This window comes from Talpa occidentalis, unplaced genomic scaffold (assembly GCF_014898055.3).
Source record: "Talpa occidentalis isolate TD23 unplaced genomic scaffold, MPIMG_talOcc4v2.1 talOcc4.14, whole genome shotgun sequence".
Lineage (NCBI taxonomy): Eukaryota > Metazoa > Chordata > Mammalia > Eulipotyphla > Talpidae > Talpa > Talpa occidentalis.
Window position 1 is genome coordinate 90,602,454 of NW_023601433.1, and position 15,636 is coordinate 90,618,089.

Here is a 15,636-nt window from a genome sequence, read left to right on the forward strand (position 1 = left end):
GCCCGTCCTCCGCTGGCTGCCCCCGGCCCGTCCCTCCGCCTGCTCGCCTCAGAGCTGCTGCCCTCGGGCGGGGCTGGTCGGCACTGGGTGGATTCAGGGACCCGCCCCCCAGCCCCGGCGCTCAGGGGTTCCCTGTCCAACTGCGATGGCCCGAGAAGGACGTGGGGACGGGCTCACCCGAGGAACGACCGGTCGCCGCCACCGTCGAGGCCCCGGGGACCTAAACTGGAGTCGGGCGGCCCCAGGGAGCTCGGTGGGGCCAGAGGCAAACGTCCCCGATGCCCCAGCAGCGAGCCCCGGGCCAGCGGCGGCCCAGGCGAGCGCGGACTGGGCGAGGTCCCCGGAGGGCAAGCGCTGGAGGCCTAGGCTGGGGAGGGGGCGGCCGCGCCGCATCTTAAAATGCAGCCTCGCGCCTCCAGGGATCCTGGTTCTGTCCCCGCCACTCTCACCTCAGGATCTGCCTCCAGCTCAGGACGCAGACTGACATCCTGTGAGGAATATTCCGCGACAAACACAACCTGCAGCAGTGGAGGCAAACACGGGCGTTTATTGGGGTACGCGGGCCGCTCACAGGCCTGACAAGGGGCCATAGGAAGGGCAGGGCTACCCTGGACGTCCAGAGGCAGGGCTGGGTTGTTTGCCCTTCGTCTTGCTTATATCTCCAAATATTTTATTTCCTTGCAATTAATTCTTCACCCTCCTTAACCCCTTTGACCTGCATCACAGGCAACTCGACGTGGCAGCAGCGCAGCCCCCAAGCGCCCCCGTGGCCAGATGTAACAGCCCGAGCTGCTAGAATCATATAAACGAGCCACTGCCAGGAGCCGGCAGAGAAGCGAAAGCCCACAGGGGTCACATGCCCACGGTGACAAACCAGCGCTGGCGGAGGCAGCCGGGCAGACACGAGTCAGAACACAGGCATTTCAGGGTCAGACTCAGGAAAGCTTGGATGACAAAAGGTGGTGGGAAATTCAAGTAGTTCACCAACATTCAAGTAGTTCACTACTGCAAGTAGTTCACCACCACCACACTGCGGAGCGAAGTGTTCAAAGCTGATGGAGACACGTGCACTTGTGCAAAGTCCACACACGCGTTATTTCTTGAACCCACAGCGAACCAGTTCTCCACCAACGGTGTAATCAGAATCTCCTCTTAAACACTGCAAGTGTAAAAAACTGACTTAGAGAGTGCGCTTGACAGGTGCAGAGGCAGGCACGCGGTTGCAGAGAAACGGGGAGGTTCCGGAGCAGCAGTTGGGCCAGGGCGGGATGCTGGGTGCCAGCCACAATGCTGCAACGAGCAGCCAGAGCTTGGATGCTGGGGTGGATGACCCAGCGAGGCCTGGGTCCATCCAGGTGCCTGCAGGGTGGTATTCCTCCCACGGGTGCAGTCAGAGATCTGCTCAGGGTTCTCCAGAGATGTCCTCGGACCCAAAGCATGAGAGCTCCATCCAGGTCTCTGCAGAGAGGCTGGTCAGGAGGCCTCACGGCCCACAATGAAAAGCTCCACATCACCCCCGGGACAGGCCCCAAAGTCAGGACAAGCCTCCAAAAACCCACGTTTCCGTGGGTGGAACTGTGACTGCAGAACCTGCTGGAGTCCAAGGCCAGAGCACGAGCCTCACAGTGAGATAAGAGAAGGTTCTTGGGGCCTCCCTGGTGGCGCAAGGATTGAGACTCAGTGCTGTGATCTGCAGCCTGAGTGCAACCCCAGCCAGGGAGCTACCCATAGTGTGCCGAAGACCTCTCCTGTCTTCCCGCTGCTCCTCTCGGCAGTGGGTTTCAGTGGATCTGCCTGTTCTGCTCCCTGCTCTGTCTGGGGAGTCCTCTCACTCCCGCACCTCTGGCCTGCACTGAATCTCTTGTGTGCATAAATCTTTAAAAAAAAAAAAAGGGGGGGCCACCCCTGTGGTGCAGCAGGTTGAGCGTTGCGCTGTGAAGCTGTCTGCAGCCTCTGCAGCACCAGTTCAATTCCTGACTGGGAGCAACCTACATGGTGCATCAGACCTCTCCTGTCTCCCCACTGCTCCCCTCAGCAGTGTCTTCGGTCAGTCTGCCTGTTCTGCTCCCCACTCTGTCTCTGGTGGTGAATTCTCTCACCCTCCCGCACCCCTGACTGTACACCAGTTCTTGTATAAGTAAATAAATCTTAAAAAAAAAAAAAAAGAGGCTCTTGGGTCTCCCTGGTGGCGCAGGTGATTGAGCGCTGCGCTGTGAAGCTGTCTGTAGCCTCTGCAGTGCTGGTTCGATTCCAGCCGGCCGGAAAGCAACCCACATGGTGGGGCAGACCTCACCTCTCGCGCCCGCTGCTCCCCTCAGTAGTGTATTTCAGTCAGTCTGCCTGTTCTGCTCCCCACTCTGTCTCTGGTGAATCCTCTCACCCTCCCCTGCATTTGGCCTGTACCCCAGTTCTTATATAAATCTTTAAAAAAAAAAAAAAAAAAAGGCTCTTTCAACAGCCTAGCTCAGCGTGACTGTACTCCAAGCAAGCACAGCAAAGCAGTGTAACTTTAGAACCTGCTTTCTTCTTGATTTGGGGTTTGTGGAAGGAATCAATGAGGGGAAATGTTGTGGGTTTTTTTTCAGTTAAATTTATTTTTTAATATTTGCGTAGAACTGGGGTGCAGGCCAGAGGTGGGGAGTGAGAGGACTCACCAGAGAGTGGGGAGCAGAACAGGTGGATCCACTGAAACCCAATGCTGAGGGGGAGCAGCAGGCCCAACAGGAGAGGTCTGCTGTGCCATGTGAGTCAACTCCCTGGCCAGGGATTGAACTCAGGCCGCAGCAGCGATAGCACCGAGAGTAACCCCTGGGCCACCAGCAAGGCTAGAGGAGAAATGTTTTTGTTTACCAAGGTAATTTAAAAACTGACACGAAAATAACTCCCCCCCCCCACCACCTCTGGAATGTTCAACCAACAGACTAGTGCTGAGGCTCCATTACCTAGTGAAGGAAATACAAGGTTTAGCTGCATTAACAGAATAAACTAGAAGTGAGCAAAATTACAAAATTGTTACAAAACACACTTCATAGTTCAAAATTTAACAGATTAATCTCTGGGAATAGAAAAGAGAATCATGACAGGGCCTCTCCTGGTGGCGCAGCGGTTGAGCACTTGGCCGGGAGGCTGCGCGCAGCCTCTGCAGCGCCGGTTCGTTCCCTGGCCGCCAGCGAATCATGACATATGGAAGGGGGGAAACCACAGATTAGAACTACACTAACTATGAACTCATTAACAAAGGTCTTTTTCCCTTGTCTGGTAAAATGACTTTCAGGTATTAAGCAGGATATAAATCTTGAGTATATATAAAACATCAGGAAACTGAACTCTTAATTATCATGTGAAAATTCAGGATTAGTTGGCTGTTGAAATTCTGGTGCACTGGCTTGTAAATTTACTCATATTTAAGTTCCAATTGCTCAATAATAATGTAAAATGGGTAGAAGAAAAAATGCTGTCAGAATCAAAGGTGAAACACACCACACGGGTAAGACAGCTTGTGTATGAGAAAAGTCTTGACTTTTCCTAGTTTAGAAAGAAGATTAATCTTAAACTTTTCTGACGTTCATCATACAAAAAATACTGTTGACTTCACCAGAGAGCTCACTACAAGGTGCCCGTTTGGCGGGGTAGGGGCAGGCATGCACTTCCAAAGGGAAACATAACTACAAAATACTAAGTTCACAACGGGACTACTCCCACATGGAAATATATTTTACATGACAAAAGAAGATATTGTATGGGCCTCCCCTGGTGGCGCAGCGGTTGAGCGCTGGGCTGTGAAGCTCCCGCAGCGCTGGTTTGATCCCCGGCCACCAGTGAGGGTCCCACATGGCGTGCAGACTTCTCCGGTTGTGCCCACTGCTCCCCTCAGCAGTGTACTTTGTCAGTCTGCCTGTTCTGCTCCCCGCTCTGGCTCTGGTGAATCCTCTCACCCTCACGCGGCTCTGACTGTACCCAGTGCTTGCACAAATAAATAAACAAATAAGTAAATAAATATTTAAAAAAAAAAAAAGATATTGTCTCCTAATACCGGTGTAGTCAACACAGAAATTCATGAAGGCAAAACAAGCTTCCTGGGATACATCAAAAATGTATTTCTCACCACAAAATTTCTGTATTTTACATTTTTTTTTTAAAGATTTATCTATTCATGCATACGAGAGCTGGAGTACAGGCCAGAGATGTGGGAGAGGATTCACCAGAGGCAGAATGGGGAGCAGAACAGGCAGACTGACTGAAATCCACTGCTGAGGGGAGCAGTAGGCAAGACAGGAGAGGTCTGACGGGCCATGCGGATTGCTCCCTGGCCGGCCGGGAATCGAACTCGCATGGCAGAGGCTGTGGATTGCTTCACAGTGCGGAGCCTAACCCCTTGCACCACCAGGGAGGCCCCCTGTATTTTATATTTTCTATGGTAATTTAAATAATTTATTTCTCCATGTAATTTTTTACAAGATATTTTATGAAATGTCAAAACCATAACAGCAGCACACAGCACCCATATCGCATCATAATAAATGAAGAGGTAGGCTGTACGTGCGTCATGCAGCACTTCATACGCGCACACTGACACTTAGACAGGGAGGCACCCACCGAGACACGCACCACTGACACTTCACTCGAGTGCTGGGTAAGGGTTCGCACTTCCAAACCTTTTGCTCACTTGCCTCATGAATCACTACTCTATGGTTCCTCTCTTTGAATACCTATGGACGGGGTTTTACATAACCCATTTCTTGGGCTCCAAGGACACAGAAGACTTTATATATTGTGTTCTGTTACTCAAGATAAAGGCCAGTAAAAAACAGACCCTTTAAGATGCCAACAAACCATGAGGGAAAAAGAGACGTGGTGTTAGGAGCTAAGTTACTAAATTAGCAAGGAGATCTGGCTTCAGTTACCATTTGTATAGCAGCGTTAGAATGAAAACCAGTGACGAGTTGCATGCTGACAGACATCAGAGGCACTGTAAGGCATGTGCATGTCATGCTCCCAATTATCACATGAAATTACAAAATAGAAAACAATGTGGTACAAGAAAAGGAGCCATAAACACCACTGAGAACGTTCTTACTTAGATGTTTCAGGGATTCAATTTATTCCCACTTTCTAAAAACGTCCATACTTCAAAGTGAATCTGTCAACCTTTTGGAATTGGGTATTTTTGGTGCCCATATCTGTAAGGATATGGCTCCCCTTTATGGTGCTATTTCTAGGGGCACATATATCCAACATTTTTACAGTTGGACTTGTCCACAAATGGGAATACTCCAAAATACAGCATGGGAAGATCACTTGCTGAAACTGCTCCATTAAGTATTTTTATAGAATTTCATTCCTGAAGGGATTTTCATATGTGCAGCGCTTCCCTTTCTTCACGAAAATATGACCTCACTTGTTGCATTCAAGGAGTTTGCCCTCCCTCCCTCACTGGGCTAGTTTATCCAAGAGCTAATGAGATCTGACCTCTGAGAGATATTCTGATATCCACAGTATTGTCTTTGCTGTTATCTTTAAACAGAGTAAGATCTAACAATGGTGTGAAAGGCTTTTTTTAAACCAGTGGATCAAAGCCTCATTCGACTCTGCTATATAAACACGTTATCTGCTGAAAATGTTCCCTATATAGCTTCATTGAGAGCCCTACCCTAAAGTACTACTCAGATTACTCAGATGTTACTATTCTCTCAAAGACTTACCACAAACACAACATCCTGAAGTACAATAAAATCTCTATCACAGACTTATGTTAACTTCATTTCTAAGGACTTCTTTACCACATGAGTTCGCTGATGGTTAATGAGCTGTGACTTCTGGGAGAAGGCTTTCCCACACTCGTTGCACTTATATGGTTTCTCTCCTGTGTGAATCCTCTGATGATTAACAAGCTGTGACTTCTGAGAGAAGGCCTTCCTACATTCACTGCACGCATAGGGCTTCTCGCCTGTGTGTGTCCTCTGATGTGGTATGAGGTGTGATTTCCGAGAGAAGGCTTTGCCACACTGACCACATTCAAACGGCCTCTCTCCTGTATGTATTCTCTGATGATTAATGAGACTTGACTTCTCCCGGAAGGCTTTTCTACACTCACTGCACTCATAAGGCTTTTCTCCCGTATGAGTTCTCTGATGTCTAACAAGCTCTGACTTCTCGAAGAAGGCTTTCCTACAAAGACTGCATTCATAGGGTTTCTCTCCTGTGTGAATTCTCTGGTGAGTATTGAGCTGTGACTTCTGGGAGAAGGCTTTTTCACAGTCTCTGCATTCATAGGGTTTTTCTCCCGTATGAGTTCTCTGATGAGTTGCAAGGCTTGATTTCTCACCAAAGGCTTTCCCACATGCACTGCATTCATAGGGTTTCTCTCCCGTGTGTGTCCTTTGATGTGATATGAGATGTGACTTCTGACAAAAGGCTTTCCCACACTCACTGCACACGTAGGGTTTTTCTCCCGTATGAATTCTCTGATGATTAGTAAGGCTTAGTTTCTCACTGAAGGCTTTCCCACACTCACTGCATTCATAGGGCTTTTCACCTGTATGAGTTCTCTGATGTCTAACGAGCTGGGATTTTCTACTGAAGGCCTTCCCACATTTGCTGCACACAAAGGGTTTCTCTCCGGTGTGTGTCATCTGATGCGATATGAGGTGTGACTTCTGGGAGAAGGCTTTCCCGCACTGAATGCATCCGTGTGGTTTCTCCCCTGTGTGCGTCCTCTGATGGTTAATGAGGCTTGACCTCTCTCTGAAGGCTTTCCTGCACTCACTGCATTCATAGGGTTTTTCCCCAGTATGAATTGTCTGATGTCTAATAAGCTCTGACTTCTCAAAGAAGGCTTTTCTACAATCACTACATCCATACGGTTTCGTTCCTGTGTGAGTCCTGTGATGTGTAACAAGCTGTGACTTCCTGCTGAAGGCTTTCCCACATTCCCTGCATTCAAAAGGCTTCTCTCCTGTATGGATTCTCTGGTGGTTAATGAGATTTGACTTTTCACTAAAGGCCCTCCCACATTCATTACAGCCATATGGCTTTTCTCCTGTGTGTGTCCTCCAATGTGATATGAGATGTGACTTCCGGGAGAAGGTTTTCCCACACTCACCACATTCATAGGGTTTCTCTCCTGTGTGTGTCCTCTGATGGGATGTGAGTTGTGACTTTTGGGAGAAGGCCTTCCCACACTGGTTGCAGTCATAAGGTTTCTCTCCTGTATGAGTTCTGTGATGTGTAATAAACTGTGACTTCTGGGGAAAGGTTTTGCCACATTTACCACAGCCATAGGCTAGCTCTCTTATATGTTTGCTCTGATGCTTAACGAGACTTGATTTCTTACTAAAGCATTTCCTACATTCACTGCATTCATGGAGTTTCTCCCCTAGACGAGTTCGATGATATATGATGATCTGTGACTTCTTATAGCTAACAGTATCATACTTAACACACTTATAGTATTTCAACCAAGTATCACTTTCTTCAGGCTTGGCATGGAGAAACAATTTTTCAAATACATTCAAGTTATCTGGTTCTGTTTTCCCATAATCTGCCTTTGGAGTAAGTAAATCTAAATGATGCTTTAAAATTAATCCTTCGACATCACTGTCATTGTTTGATTTCCTTAAAGGAACAAAGCTCAGGTTCGGATTGAAACTTTTTCTAAAATCATCACACACGTGATCTCCTTTCATATTTTTAAGCATCTCTTGGTCATCTTGGTGCAAGATCATGTGACCATCTACTTGCCAGGCTTCTTCTATAAAGGAAAAAAAAAACTTGTAAATCCTGTGGTTATGCAAACAATAAAAACTAGAAATGCTATTTGAGAAAATAAATGCTTTTCTAACGATTAATTTCTGAATATGAAGTAAGTCCCAAATGTCTATCCTCTAAATACTAAAAGAATAGATGCTGGAAATGGGGAACAGGTAAATGACAGATTAAGCCACCTTTGGTTTTTAACAAAAATACATTTATAGGACCTCCCTGGTGGCACAAGGGGTTAAGTCTCAGCACTATGAAGCTATCGGCAGCCACTGTGGCCTGAGTTTGACCACCGGCTGGCCAGGGAGCTACCCACATGGCGCAGCAGACCTCTCCTGTCTCCCCAGTGCTCCCCTCAGCAGTGTATTTCAGTCAATCCACCTGTTCTGTTCCCCGCTCTATCTCTGCTGAATCCTCTCACCCCCGCACCTCTGGCCTGTACCCCAGTTCTTATAGCATCAATAAAATTTAAAAATACATTTATGAATTGGGAAGAGAATGTGAAAAAACAAGAAGAGCATTGAGGAGCAAAGAAAAGAAGTTGGAAGAAGCACTACACCTCTTCAATAGTGTTCCAGAGAGTCTGAGGTGTTAGAGACACAAGAAAAAAAGCCCCTGCCGTTATTAAACTTACATTCTAGTAGAAAAGATAAAAAATGTCACAAAATACAAATGTACAGATGTGTACCACGGTAAGTATTATGAGGAAAATCACCAGGTTCGGACAGAAAATTACCAACTGACAGAGCAGCTGGTTAAAGCTGCTTAAAGAACGAGGAGCTTAAAGAACGAGGAGCACTCTGTTTGAACTGAAACCCCACCCAGCTGCTGACAGGTTGCCCGTGAGTCAGGCCCACACCCCCTCCGACAGCTCCCCTCCTTGGCACTATGGCCTCCGCACACAGAGGCTTCCTTTTTATTTCTCAAAGTTAAAAAGACTTTCCTGGCTTGGCCCATCCTTATTTGCACTCCTTTGGAGGAAACTTTCCCCCAGCTCTTCACATAGTTTGCTCATTTCAGTCCCCATGTTTAAGATTGGCTTCTTCAGGTTATTCTTACAGACTGAATATATCTCCCCACCTCCATTCACAGGTGGAAGCCCTGAGCCCTTGTGGCGGGATTTGAAGATGGGCTCTCAGGGTAAGTCAAGTCACCCAGCTGAGGGCCACTCCAACAGAATTCATGCAGCTGTAAGAAAACACCAAAGGGCCCCCCAATGCTCCACGCAGGCACAAGCGAGAGAGGCCACGCAAAGCTAGAGGGCACCGAGGCCAACGACCAGCAAGAGCGAACTGTAGGCCCCACGCATGCCTACTCCCTAATCCTGGCCTTCCTGCCTCCAGGACTGTGAGACGTGTCTGTGGTGGAGAGTCTGTCACCACAGCAGGCTGGGTAAGGAACTGTCAGATCCCACCTATTTTGTTTGTACCAGTACAGTCAGGGTCCAGATTTTATCTTGGTTATTTGCTAACTTGTTCATTTTTATTCTCCAACTAGAATAAAGCATTATGCAGACACGTAATGCATCCCTAATTTTCACTGTTGTGAAAAATGCGCACCCAACATAGTATCCGAAAGGCACACGGAACCAGTCTGTAACTTTCTGTGATGCGTTAAAGCGATCTGTCCAGACACGCGTGTGCACAAGACCTGAGACTGCTCTGCACAGGGAAGGCAGCTGTCGGGGTGACCCCGCAGTCATGCAGAAACCTGGGCTTTGGAATGTCCCACCCCGCCCTCCCTGAGTGTGCGGCACTCCGGGCTCCCCGCGTCTGAGATGCCGGTGGGCACTGGGCAGAGGTGCTAGTGTGACCAGCCCCAGTGAAGCCCCGGGCACAGAGCCTCTGCTGGGCACGCTGGGCAGACACAGCCCACACATCACTGTCCCTCTGCTGCTGGGAAAGTCAGCTCTGTGTGGGCCTCAAGGAAGGAGCCTGCACACGGACCCCCCAGACCTGCCTGGGCGCCCCAGGATGCAGCCGTGTCCACATCCCCGTGACAACCCTTAGCACAGGTGTGTTCCGTGTCCCCCAGTCCTGCCATCCCCCTTTAAGTGCAGCGGGTACCCCGGGGGCCCCCGCACAGCACTGGCCACTTCGCTGAACGAAGAACAATGTGATGCGAAAGCCTCACCGCCCTGCCTGAGACCCGGCTCCCGGAGACGTTTTCTAGGTCTCTTACTTTTTAGGTCACTTTTAATTGGGTTTCACGGGGCCACACTCTGGATAACACACCCAAATGGAGGGAAAAATAAAAATTTTTGAATGCACAGCAGAGGCGTCTTGCCCGCAGGGGAGGGGAGGGGAGCAATCCGTCAGGGAACGAAACACCAAACGCAAGTGGCTGGCGTTTGACTGATAAAGGAGAATGAAAGTCGCGAGTGATCTCTCCGATTACAACACCAGTTTGAGCAACCACACCTCAACCCCACGCGCAGGCGCCTCCCGAGTTAGGGGGTGATGGCCCAGGAGTCTGCCCCAAGCCACCAGGCACACCCGGCTGGAACCCTGCGCGGGCGGCGCCTGCAGAGGTGCTGACAGCCACCACCGAGGCGAAGACACCGCGGGAGCGCGCGGACAGGCTCAGCGAGCCTGCAACTGAGAAACGTTCAAAGCGCGGGTGAGGTCTGGATGGAGCCCCAGGAAGAGGAGAGAGGCTGGGGCAGTGCGGGGTCATTCTGTGGACTTGACCACAGTGAGAGCAGTTTGTGCAGAAAGGAGCAAGATTTCTAGATGAAGAAATCGCAGCCCAACCGGAAGATCAGATGCAGAGAAAATACTAAGGAACGTTCACACGAAAGTGACCACGACCTTCGGGGGGAAAGCAAATAATAGGCCACACAGGCCCCAGCGTGGAGGCCCCTGAAGAAAGCAAAGCCCGTAGCAGATGCAGCCGAGACCCCGGATGACACTGAGGACACCTGCAGCCGCAGGGTCCCCCACCCCCTACGTGGCTCTTGGGCTCTGGCGAGGCCTGGGAACAGGGAAACCGGGCTGTCCCGGGACTCCCTGGTCTCCACTGAGCGATGGGGATGAGGGCTGCAGCCGCCTCTGCCTCTGAGGCACCCAGCCTACCCTTCCCGGCACTGCCCGCAGCCCCGCCTGACCCCACCCCTCTGTCACGCCACACCTGAGCAGTGACCTCCGTCCTGCTTGGGGAACCCGAGCTCAGTCACCACCACGGCAGGTTGACAGGACGTGGGCACCGCGAGTCAGGGCGACACTCACGGTGGCTCCCGGGACTGGCAATCCGGGAAGCAGGTGCAAGACTCAGATCCAGACAGTCCTGAGTGGCGCCCAAGGGGGAGGCCCGCCAAGTCATTCCAGAGAGCCAAAACCCTAAGAAATGGCTGCCGCACAGGGGAGGGCGCCACCTCCTGAGACCAAACCAGGGGGTCGCGGCGACCCCAAACTGAGCAGAGAACAAACCTCCTGATGGCTCGAGCAGAGGAGTCTTGGACCATCAGAGGGGGGGGCTTTCAGGACAAGACACCAAAGGAAAAGCTACCACCCTGGTGAGACAGGCAGAATCCCTGGGCTCCAGCCCCACCCCTGCAATGCTCCCCCAAGCCGGGAGGGAGCAGGGAGTAAGCCAGGAGAGAGCCAGGAAGGAGCCAGTCTGCGCCTCACCTGAAAAGCTCATGGCCATCCCAGAGTCACCACCCAAGGCTAAGAAGGCTAAGAAGTTCTGGAAAGAGCTCTCAATGCACACTTCAAAGAGGCCAACCCCACGGACCGCGGACACGGAATTCGGACTGCCCCACTTCCCTGGCTCCCCTGAACTCACCAGAGGGGCCTGACCCCGGCATTTCTCCAGCTCCTGCCCATGGCTCCGCTCCCTGCTCCAGCCTGGAGATGACATCCGGCTTCACCGCCTCGTACCCTGGTCAGGGGAAAGCACAAGGCCTTGGCCCCAGACACATGGGCCTCAGGGCCTCTGAGAAACAAGCAGATTTTGTATCAGAGTTGCCCCTTGGGTTCTAAGCCGGTCGGTAATTCTCCAAGGAACAACCACGGCTCCCTGCAGCCAGCAGAGTCTGGGGATCTTTGCTTCTACGAGTCAAGTCCCAAACGGTCACACAGCTCAGACACTCGGGAGTCCGTCCACGGGACTCAAATCCAGCTCCTGCCACCTGCCAATCCTTGGGAAACTCATTTCTTTTTGCCTCAATTTCCACACAGAAGTCCCTGCAGGCCACAAATCTGTGTGAAGGCCGGGCTGGGGGCTGCAGGCCGACAGGCTGCACCTTGGGGCAAAGCCATGTCACGGCCAGAGCTGTGACCACCTTAGGTCAGGCTGAAGGTCATTAGCGCATCCAGAAGCCGCACAGTCCCCTGCAGCTGAGGACAAAACGCGATACCCTGGGCCCAGCGCGCGCAGCCGTGCTTACCAAGCGACACCAGGCTGCCGTAGGTCTCCAGCATAACATCCCGGTAAAGGTCCTTCTGGCGCTGGCCCAGCAGCCGCCACTCCTCCGCCGTGAAGTCCACAGCCAAGTCCTCAAACGTGAAGGACGCCTGCAGGAGCACGAGCCTCGTGGGCCTGGCACTGCTGCTGGACGCAGAGCCCTGAGCTGAGCTCCCCAGCCGCCGCCCCTGACCGCCCGAGCCCCCCGACCGCCGAGCCCCCAACCAACGACTGGGACAAAAGCCACAGGGCAGGCACCTGAGCCTGAGGCCTGATGCAAGTGATGGGGCGTGGCTGCAAGACCCCAGAGTCACCAAAGACCCGCTCGGAGCCTCGGGCGACACCGGGGAAGGCGCACGCGCCCCGCAGAGGCCTCAGCGCCCACCAGGCCGCCAGGCTGAGGAAATGGAAATTTCCGTTCACAAAAGGGCACCAAGACATTCTAGGGCCCAAACAGTGCAGACGCTTCAGTCAGAAGAAACACAGGGTGGGGGGAGCCGCCGCGCACGCTGTCACGCCGGGAATGACGCAGCCAGACTCGGTTCAGAGGCTTCGGGACGTGAGAGCACGAGGAGCTCTGGCCCGTCTCCCAAGACAAGGGGAATGCACAGCCCCTGCGCAGGCCTGAGGGAGGCCCAGTGAGGAACAGACCCCGGGGTCGCCGTTCACAGCCGCAGCCTGTGCAGCAGAGGGAGAGGCCTCTCGATCGGGGGACGCGCAGGACACCGTGGGCAAGGCCAGGGCATGACCTGAGAGCCTGGGGAGGGAAAGGCCACGGGGCAGCAGAGTCTTGAGAAGCGGGGGCAGGAGGTGCACACGCGGCCACAGTGACCCCGGCAGCGGGAGGGGCTGCGACCAGACGCTGGAGACACACGGAAGAGCCACGTCGCACGTCTCGAAGGGACGCCGACGCCCACAGCCCTGCCGGGAGCCGTCCCAGCACGAGGAGAGGACACCGGCGGGCAGCCCGGGGGCCGCTGGCGGTGCCTGGGGACCAGGTCCCTGCGCCTGGCGTTGTGCTCAGCGTGGGAGCTGCCGCCAGAGCCGTGTGCCAGGTAGAGCAGCCTGGAGCAAGGACACCCCGAGGCCACCTCCTGCCCAAGCTGCGTGGGAGCAGCCCCAGCGAGCGAGCACACTCGGCGAGGCCGAAGGGCCCGGGACAGCAGAGTCAGACCCAGCCAGGCGCCCTTCCTTACTCCACGCAGGCGGCGGGGGCGCTGAGGACACTTGCGGGGCTGGTCTCTGCAGCTGCACCGCTGATGGCCTTTACCCACGAAGGACTCCGAACACCGCGCACTCGTCCTCGGGGAACGCTGGTTCCCTAAGCTGAGATCCCACCAAAAATCGGCTTTACCAACTGATTCTGTAAACACTTATTACGCAGTATCTCCTGGTAAATCCTGACCAGATACCAGAGGCAAGAATACAGCCCGAGCTTGGCGTGATCAGGACAGTGAACCCAACAAGGACGTCCCAAGACAGGGAACGCCAGGGTCACCTGAAACCCTAAGCAACGTCTTCAAACCAGGCTGAGCAATGTCAAGAGGAGAAACCAGGGCAAGGTCAGGCTGGTGGGTACCCTGGACACCTGAGGCTGGTCTGACAGACACTTTCTTAAACCAGGGCCAGTCGCTGCGCTAACAGATAGAAACACAACCATCCTGACAGACACGCCGAAGCGCATCTGGGGGGAGCACCCGCTCAGCAGGAACTGTCCACAGCAGAAAGAGCAAAGAGCTTCTAAAAAAGCATGTTTAAGATTTTAAAAAACATCTAGATTTCAGGGCCTTCCTGGTGGTGTAGGGGTTAGTCTCAGCACTGTGAAGCTGTTACAGGGCAACCCTGATATAAAACGGTTGCCTGACTGTGGGGCCTCACCCGCGTGCTTAAAGGGAACTTATCAATGCTAAACTGCAGACACACACAAGAGGTTGATAAAAGGCTTATTTACGAGGGAAGGGGAACTGGAGAAATGAATAATTCAGGGAGAAAAGAGGGAAAAAGTTCGAAATGTGTCCTACCCGTTCCGCTGACCTGGAATCCCAATGACCCGCCGAGCTGGCAAAAAACCAAGCACGCCTCGTGGCTAAGAGGGCGGCCCCCGCCACACGGCCAGTTAAATACTCAAACAGAGAACCTAGCTGCTTAACTCCACCCTCAGGTCCTCACAACCTCCCTTTGGGTATCACAGGATTTGTAATTCCCAGTGTCTTGATGGAGTGGGGGTGCAGTCCACAAAGCCTGTATGGAGTTCGCTCGGGACATCCTGTTCCCCTAACAAAGCTATCGGCAGCCTCTGCAGCACAAGTTCAACAACCCCCGGCCAGAAGCAGCCCACACGGTGCAGCAGGCCTCTCCTGTCTCCCCGCTGCTCCCCTCAGCAGTGGTTTTCAGTGGATCTGCCTGTTCTGCTCCCCACTCTGTCTCCACTGAATCTTCTTACCCTCCCCGCACTGCACCTCTAGCCTGCACCCCAGTTCTTGTATGCAAAAAAAAAAAAAAAAAAAAGTCTTTAAAAAAGTACCCAAAGCATTTTACGCACTTTTCTGGATGTGAATTACGCTTCACAATCACAGAGATAAACACATTTAGCAATCCTGGTCACACAGCTCTGCTCTGACACTTTCCCTTGGGTCTCTCTGAAGAATACTGTGAACAATAGCCAGAAGGTCTAGTATTTATTACATTTCTCCTGAGGACATTACCCCCTATACAATTTACTTAAAGTCTTCACCAAAGAAAAGAACAAGTACCTACCAAGCAGGAAACAGTCACACCTCTAAGCAACGAGCTGGCTTTTTCCTATGGCTCCAAGAACCAAGCTGGCAACCCAACGTCAGTGATGATATAGGACACCACGTCTTCAAAACCAGCCCTAAGAACTTCTCAAAGCCCTGTAGCTGATACATCACTGCTGCAATTTCATCCCAATTCCTATCTTCTATTCTAAGGCTGTTTTCCCAATTGCTAAACTATTTACACTTTTCCTTCTCAGCGAGTCTCACCCCCTCTCCAACCTGCTGGCTAAGCAACGACGAATAAGCTGCTGACTCACCTGTGATGCCATCATTTTCTGTTGCCTGTTCAAGACGGTTGTAACATCTGAGATCTGCTCTACCCTGCGCTCTTCCTCGGCCCCGAGGGTCTTGGCCAGGCCTTTCACACCGAGAATGAGTATCTGGCTCCAGAAACCCCTTTCTTACGTCACATAAGCAGGTTTACTTGTGGGATCGAGGATCTGCAGACTTAACAGACACACGTCAACGGGTTTGTTCACATTACACGTAAATCCTTCCCTCTCTTTCTAGGAACCAGGAGTACACGATCACCCAAGGCCTGAGAATGTTTTCCCTAAAACTGAAAAGGAGCTGTGAGGGGCAGGCAGGACCCAGCCTAAACCAAGAGCAGAGGGCAGGCTCTGCAAACAGGTGGAAACTGTCAGATGTTCAGGGATTCTGGGATCCAAACAGT

At 52.1% G+C, this 15,636-nt stretch overlaps 1 protein-coding gene across 1 annotated transcript; it reads right to left on the reverse strand.

Annotated features, from left to right (window-relative positions):
* Positions 1 to 508: 508 nt before the first annotated feature.
* ZNF84 (zinc finger protein 84) lies at positions 509 to 15,278 on the reverse strand. Its single transcript, XM_037511356.2, has 4 exons — positions 15,221 to 15,278; positions 12,149 to 12,275; positions 11,545 to 11,640; positions 509 to 7,750 (listed from the first exon to the last, which is right to left on the reverse strand). Exons 1-4 carry the CDS (start codon positions 15,233 to 15,235, stop codon positions 5,748 to 5,750), a joined length of 2,241 nt encoding a protein of 746 aa, XP_037367253.1. The 5' UTR covers positions 15,236 to 15,278; the 3' UTR covers positions 509 to 5,747.
* Between the last annotated feature and the right edge of the window lie 358 nt (positions 15,279 to 15,636).